At 37.9% G+C, this 8,149-nt stretch overlaps 1 protein-coding gene across 1 annotated transcript; it reads left to right on the plus strand.

Moving 5' to 3' along the window:
- Nucleotides 1–2,686: 2,686 nt before the first annotated feature.
- On the plus strand, nt 2,687–3,198 carry LOC124985893 (60S ribosomal protein L24-like). The gene has a single exon (XM_047554524.1). The coding sequence runs from the start codon at nt 2,687–2,689 to the stop codon at nt 3,155–3,157; it is 471 nt and encodes a 156-aa protein (XP_047410480.1). The 3' UTR covers nt 3,158–3,198.
- The last annotated feature ends 4,951 nt before the right edge of the window (nt 3,199–8,149 follow it).

An 8,149-nucleotide genomic window follows, 5' to 3' on the forward strand; every position in this document is an offset into this window, starting at 1 on the left:
GGACAAGACCGATGTATAAAGGGAACAGATGAGGAATCTGAACTACAGGCCAGAGGCACGGAAAATCTATTCAGTGAAATAATAGCAGAAATGTTTCCAAACCTTGGGAAAGGTAAGGACATCTGGGTACAGGAAGCACTTAAAACTCCAAATAGACACGACCAGAAAAGAATATCTCTATAACTCATTATACTCAAAATGCCAAAAGTTGATAAAACTCAACATTCCTTCATAATAAAAGCCCTGAAGAAACTATACATAAAAGGATCATACCACAGCTTAAAAGCTATCTGTGACAAATCCTTAGCCGACACCATGCTGAAGGAGGAAAAACAAAGCATTTCCTCTATGATCAGCAACAAGATGAGGGTGGCCACTCTCACCATTCTTATTCAATACACTGCTTGAAATTTTAAAGCAATCAGGAGAAATATATAAAACAGATATAAATAGAAAAAAAGGAAATCAAGTTATCCCTGTTTGCAGATGATACGATTCTACACTTCAAAGAACCTAAAGACTCCACCATAAGGCTATTAGGATTGATAAACATTCAACAAAGCAGGATTTAAAAAAAAAAAATCAATGTGCAAATAATAGTAGCTTTTCTATATATCAATAATGATCTCACTGAGAAATTAGGAGGAGAGGAAATCCCACTTGCAAAAAGCCTCAAAAATTTTAATACTTAGGAATAAACCTAACCGAGAAGGTGAAAGACATCTACAATAAAAATAGAAAATACTGAAGAAATTAGTTGAAAAGGGAACTAAAAGATAAAATGGCCTCCCATGTTTGTGGATTAGAAGATTAATGTTAAAATGGCCAAAGTACAAACAGTGACCTACAGGTTCAATGCAATCCCCATCAAAATACCAATGACATTCTTCATATAACTAGAAAAAATTCCAGAATTCATCTGGCAGCTCAAAAGACTCCAAATAACCAAATCAATCCTGAACAAAAAGAACAATGCTGGAGGTATCATAATACCTGGATTTTGAAATGTTTGTAGTGAAAAAACAGCATGATATTGGCATAAAACACATGAAGAGAAATAAAATAGAAGAGAGGACCCAGAAATAAAACCCATGCATCTACAGCCATCTCATTCTCCACAAAGGTATCAAAAAAAAAAAAAATATTGGAGAAAGGTCAACCTCTTCAATAAATGGTGCTAGTGGAAAGTTGAAACTAGACACCCCAAAATAAATAATAATTTAATCAACTGAAAAATGGACCAAAGACCTTAATGTAAGTGCTTAAACACAGGAAACTATTAGAGGAAAATATAGGGGAAACACTTCAAGATATTGGCACAGGCAAAGATTTCCTGAATAGGACTCCAATAGCTCAGGAAATAAAAGCAAAGATTTCTAAATGGGATTACATCAAATTAAAAAGCTGCAGAGCAAAGGAAACAATCAACACAGTGAAGAGATAACCCACAGAATGGGAAAAAATCTGTGCAGCCATTCAAACAGAGAATATCCAGTATACATAAAGAACTCAAAAAACTTCATAGCCTAATCAATAAATAGGATGAACATCTGAACAAACACTAGTCAAAAGAAATACAAATAGACAACACACATATGAAAAAATGCTCAAAATCTTTAACCATCAGGGAAACACAAAGCACTATCTCACTGGGTCAGAATGGCTATTAAAAAAAAATTAGTGAATGCTGATGAGGATGTGGAGTAAAAGGAAATCCTACTCATTGTTGAAGGAAATGTAAATTACTACAGTCACCACAGGAAACAGTATGGAATTTCCTTTAAAAAACTGAAAATAAAAATATATTGTTATGGTTTAGATGTGGTGTCCCCCCAAAAGCTCACGTGTGAGACAATGCAAGGTTTGAAGGGGAAATGACAGGATCATAGCTTTAACACAATCAGTGGATTGATCCATGGTGGGATTAACTGAGTGGTAACTGGAGGCAGTGGGGTGTGGCTGGAGGAAGTGGTTCATTGGGGGCGTGGCTATGGGGTATATATTTTGTATCTGGAGAGTGGAATCTCTCTCTGCTTCCTGACCTTCATGTGAGGTGCTTCTCTCGGCCATATTCTTCTTCCATGCTGTTTTGCCTCACCTGGATCCCTGAGGAATGGAGCCTGCTGTCTGTGGAATGAGACCTCTGAATTCATGAACCCTGGAATAAATGATTTTCACTCTACAGTTGTTCTGGTTGGTCCTTTAGTCACAGCAGCGAAAAAGCTGACTAAAATACATATCATACAGCTTTATCACTCCTCAGTATATACCTGAAGGAGATACCTGCATACCATGTTTATTGTACTAATATTCACAATTGCTGCTACATGAAATCAGCCCAGGTACCCATCAACAATTGAGTGGATAGAGAATATTTATTTATATAAATACACATGTGCTCATGCACAAGCACACATTATAGTATTATTCAGCCATAGAAAAGAATAAAATCATGCTCCATTTGGATGCACCTGGAGATGATCACGTTAAGCAAAACAAGCCAGACACAGAAACAAATTGCATATTTTGTCTCATATAAAGAAGTGAAAAAGACCTGAAAGTAGAAGAGCTAAAATTGAAGGGGAAGAGGATTATTGAGAAGGGGCGGAGAGGGAGGGGCAAGACGGGGTATTAAGAAGGGTAGATTTCTTTTCGCTGTCTTTCCTCTTTCTCAGCAGCTACCGACATGAAGGTGGAGATGTGCAGTTTTAGCGGGTACAAGATATACCCCGGACACGGGAGGCCCTACGCCAGGACCCTGGGAAAGGTTTTCCAATTTCTTAATGCAAAATGCGAGTCAGCATTCCTATCCAAGAGGAATCCTCGGCAGATAAACTGGACTGTCCTCTACAGAAGAAAGCACAAGAAAGGCCTATCGGAAGAAATTCAGAAGAGAACCCGAGGTGCAGTCAAATTTCAGAGGGCCATCACTGGTGCATCTCTTGCAGATACCATGGCCAAGAGGAATCAGAAACCAGAAATTAGAAAGGCTCAAGGAGAGCAAGCTATCAGGGCTGCCAAGGAAGCAAAAAAGGCTAAGCAGGCATCTAAAAAGACCTCAATGGCTGCTGCTAAGGCTCCCACAAAGGCAGTACCTAAGCAAAAGATTGTGAAGCCTGTGAAGGTTTCTGCTCCCCGAGTTGGTGGAAAACGCTAAATTTACAGATCAGATTTTAAAATAAAGTTGTATCTGTAACTTAAAAAAAAAAAAAAAAGGTAGATTTGAGCAAAACAATATACTCATGTATGGAATGGTCAGGGAGAAATTAATCTGAATTAATCTGCACAGTTAATGTAAATTATTATAATAAAAGATTTAGAAAATAAAAATGAGTTAGGAACTGTTCCTTTCTACTCTATCTTCTCATTAACATATTTTTTCATTTGTAGTTTGATATAATTCCAAGTCTTCCGAGATTGGGTTTTTTCTTAAAGAAATGGAATGTGTAATAATCATTCTTCAGTAATAAAAGAATTATTTTTTTTAATTTCTTCTTTTGACAGTCTGGCAAGTCATTTTTTTAAAAAAATTATCTAGGTTTTTAGAGTTATTGGTAAAAATTTGTTCAAAATGTTCCCTTTTTTCTGTGTTAGTATGATCTATAGTAATGTCTCTTTTATTCCTTTTTTTTTTTTTTTTTTTGGTGGGGGAGTAGTACCAAGGATTGAACTCAGGGACACTCAACCAGTGAGCCATATCCCCAGCCCTATTTTGTATTTTATTTAGGAACAGAGTCTCACTGAGTTGCTTAGGGCCTTCTTAAATTGCTGAAGCTGACTTTGAACTTGTGATCCTCCTGCCTCAGCCTCCAGAGTCACTGGAATTACAGATGTGCCACTACACCTGACCTCTTTTCATTCTTGATCTTAGTAGTTTGTTTTTCCCCCCTCTGTTCTCCAACTTTTGAGAGGTTTATCCATTTTTTTTATTTTCAAATATTCAACTTTTTTGCAGATAGTTTTCTGTTACTTGTGCCATTTTTTATTTCATTGATTTTCTGCACTTTTATTTCATTTCTTCAACTTAATTTGGTCTTAGTTTTCACTTTATTTTTAATTTCCCAAGGTAGGAGCTTAGGATGTTGATTTTAGTTTTTCATTTTCTAATATGAACATGTAATGTTACCAATTGCCCTCTAAACACTGCCTTCATTGCTTTTCCCAAGTTAGTTTTGTATATTACAGTGTGTTTAAGTCATATGGTCTGCCTTCAAATATAATTTTAGATAATATGAGATATTTTTAGAATGTAATTCCATTGACCCTCTCTCCTTGAACTCTTCTTGTCCTCTTTTACTTCTGTTATAAACCCCAGAATACATTGTTCCACTTTTTTGTTTAAATAGTTTTAAAAATAGATTGATATATGCATGTAAGATGCAGTTATTAAAACATTTCCTTTATATTACCCAGGTATTTACCTTCTCTGGTACCCTTTATTCCTTCCTACAGATCTGGGACTCTAGTCCATACAATGTCATTTCCCATCAGTCAGAAATATTTCTTTCACACCTCTTATAGAGCAGGTCTGCTGGAGATGAATTTCTCAGCCTTCACCCATCCTTGAATTCTCTCTCAGACTTGAACACAATCCTCACTGTGTATAATATTCTAGGTTGACAGGGTTTTGTGTTTCAGGACATAGAAGATGGAGCTTCTTTTTCTTCTATTGTTTCTGGTAGGAAGTTAGTTGTGATCGTTCCCCCTTTATAGCCACTTTCAAGATCTGCATTGAATCTTTAATTTCCAGCAGTTTCTCTATGAGGCACCCAGATGTTGTTTTCTCCATATTCATTCTGCAGACTCCATGAACTCCTGAACTGCCCCGGGTACTCTTTTCAACTCTTCCCTGGTCCCCACTTTTGAGGAGCTACTTGCACACACAGTGAAGACCAGTCTGGGGGAGTCGGGGTGGAGGGGGAAGCAGTTCAGTCTCAGTCTGAATCTGGGGCTTTTATGGATCCTAATCTGTTACACCAACCCACACACAGCTGTTCAAAAGCTGTTAAAATTAGTTTAGAATAGCTATCGTGGGTATGGCAGATACCTCTTCCTCCTCCTTCCTCTGTGTTGGTCAGGATTTAGAGTCACCGTGCATCACTTCTCTCTTATGAAGGGTTTGTCACTTTCTGGAATTCGATTTCTTTAAATTACTTTGGGCATTTGTTCTCTAATGGTTTTTGAAATGACAATTATGTAGTTTATCCTGATTTTTGAGGAACTTTAGGATGAGGGCAAAAGCCTCTTTCATCTTTCTTCATCAGAACAGGAGTAAGACCATGACAGGGTTTCTTAAATTATTTCCTTCCCCCAGGTCCCCAGTTACCTTGAAAAAGCAGGGGAATAAATAAGACAGATTACCAATATTTTATCAAACTGTCAAAAAATGGAAAAAAAGACTTTAAAGGATTGGAACTGTCTAAGGATATCACAATAAACAACAACAACAAAAAAATTTTGCTAATTAAGAAAACTATTCCTCTACATAGTCAAGTGAAATTTGGACAGATTACTCTTCCCAACTACACTACCAATTATTACTTCTAATACTGATTCTGAATTTTCATCAAGAAGACATACAATATGGCAGTTAGGAATTGAGAACTGTAGCTATACCACCTGTCTAAATATTCTGGTTCCTTTACTTTTTAACTGGTTTACCTGTGATAATTTGCTTAATTATATGCTTGTATTTTCTTGTTTTTAAAATGGGTGTAACCATAGTTGTTACTAAAGTTAATATGTGTAGGATTCCAGTAAAGTTTCTGGCACACATCAATAAGTCCTATTGTGTCAGTGATGATTGATCGGAAGTCACAAATTTACTATCATTGTCCCTTATCACCTTCAGGCAAACATGCAAGTTGAAAGGATGACACAATTTGGAAAGATGTCATGAAGCCAGTTGTTAAAAACCAGCCTTGCAGGGGCCATGGTACATGCCTGTAATCCCAGCAGCTCCAGAGGCTGAGGCAGGAGGATCTCAAGTTCAAAGCCAGCTTCAGTAATGGTGAGATGCTAAGCAACTCAGTGAGACCCTGTCTCTAAATAAAGTACAAAGTAGGGCTGGGGATGTGGCTCAGTGCCCCTGAGTTAAATCCTTGGTTCACACACACACACACACACATACACACACACACACACACACAGGAAGAAGGAGGAGGAGGAGGAGAGGGAGGAAGAGGAGGAAGGGGAGAAGGGGGAGGAGGGGGAGAAAATTATGTCATTTGTATGAAAATGGATGGAACTAGGGAATATTTTGTTAAGTGAAGATAAGTCCAAGTTAGAAAAATCAAGGACCCTATGTTTTCTCTCATATGCAGCAACTATAGAGAAAAAGGTAGGGGGAGGGACCTCATAAAAACAGAAGGGAAACCAGTAAAGTATAGGAAGGAGGTTAAGGGGAGGGAGTAGGGGAAAGGCTAGAGAATGAAATAGACCAAATCATGTTACTTGCAGGTATCAATATATCACAGTGAAACCCACTGTTATGTTTAATTATAATGCATCAATTAAAAAATTTAAAAATAATCACTAGGAAAAAATAATTCTTCTCTGTACGTGCCCATCTATTTATTATTTCTAAGCATTTACTAAGAAACTGGACCAAAAATATTTTCCATGTATGAATGCAATCGCAGAGACTTTGCACTATAAAAACTTAGATGCTGGAATTTAGATTCCAGGAGAAAATTTTTATCTTCTGTCTCTCAGAGCAATGGCAATAATGAAGTCATTAGAATTGTACCTACTATCTCAAATTTATTATTCAGTTTTATCTGCTGAGGAGGAACCCTGCCAAAAGGCCACAAGATAAAAAGGTGAAAACATTTCTTACTGTCTCTCTCAAACTAATACTGATAAGGTGATGATAAAGCACAAGGAGAATCTTCTAGAAAGATACGTCCCCTTGGTGCCTAAATGGGAATATGTTGTTCTATGTTAAGGTTTCACTTTCTTTTCAATTCCAGTGACTTAAAAGCAACGTAAGACAAGGTTTGCTAAAAGTGGCTTTTGCAGCAATCAAGAAACAATTTTAAACAATCTACTGTTTCATGAGGAACTGAAGAACAGCTTCTGAAGGCCTGTACCTCATTTAGGTGTGAAGAGAAAATCCCACGATTTTAGCAAGACACCCAGCCCTCACAGCCTCCCACAACTACTTGCCTTGGGACCATCAGGACTAGTCTTAGTTATTACATTTATCCCTGTTTCTCTCATCCAATAAGGCTCAGGACTCCCACATCATTTCTTATCTCCTGGGTTATTTCCATAGGTCTCTCAAATAGTGAGGCAGCACCTGGCCTACCCAACACTCTATCCCCTTTCTTCTCTCCATACCATTGATTGCTCTCTGATAGACTATCAATTTGTCTGTCTATCTTTTTCTATGTAATGTACACTTTATGAGGAAGTTTTATTTTTTGTTTTGATCACTGATGCATCCCTGATGTCTAGAACAGCATCTAATCAATAGGATGCTTATACATATCTCTGGATTAAGTGAATGAAAGAATTCATCCACTTCTATTATAGAATATGGCTTTACATTATTCTTCTCCTGATCACCACCTATAATGGGCAGCCCCAGAGTGGATCAGCAGAGGGGAAGGGAGGAGATGCCACAGTTCATATGGACACAATTGTTGGGTTAGTCGGTTTTTCATTGGGGTGACCAAATTATCTGACAAGAACAACTTAAAAGAGGAAAAGTTAATTTTTGGCTCACAGTTTTAGGTATTAAGCTTATGGTCAGCTGACTCCGTTGCTGTGGGACTGAGATGAAATAGACACATCAAGGCAGGAAGTGTGTGGTAGAGAAAAACTGCTCAGCTTACAGTAGCCAGAAAGCAGAGAGAGAATGAGGGACCAGAGACAAGATGGAGCCCAAGGCCACAGCCAGCGACCTACTTCCTCCAGGCACACCTCACCTGCCTTACAGGTACCACTCAGTAGCCCACTGAAATTATCAACCCATCGAATGGACGGATCCACTGGTGAGGTTGCAGCTCTCAATCTGATCATTCCACCTCTGAACACTCCTGCAGTGCCTTACACATGAGCTTCCCAGGGGACACCTCCTTTCCAAATCCTAACAATCAGTCATTTCATTTTATTCTAAACTGATTTTTACTTGTAAGCACCAAAT

Source organism: Sciurus carolinensis, chromosome 5 (assembly GCF_902686445.1).
Source record: "Sciurus carolinensis chromosome 5, mSciCar1.2, whole genome shotgun sequence".
Taxonomy (NCBI): Eukaryota; Metazoa; Chordata; class Mammalia; order Rodentia; family Sciuridae; genus Sciurus; species Sciurus carolinensis.

Bases quoted from the DNA above. Each gene is read 5' to 3' on its own strand.
- LOC124985893 (XM_047554524.1), top strand. From the start codon at position 2,687: ATGAAGGTGGAGATGTGCAGTTTTAGCGGGTACAAGATATACCCCGGA.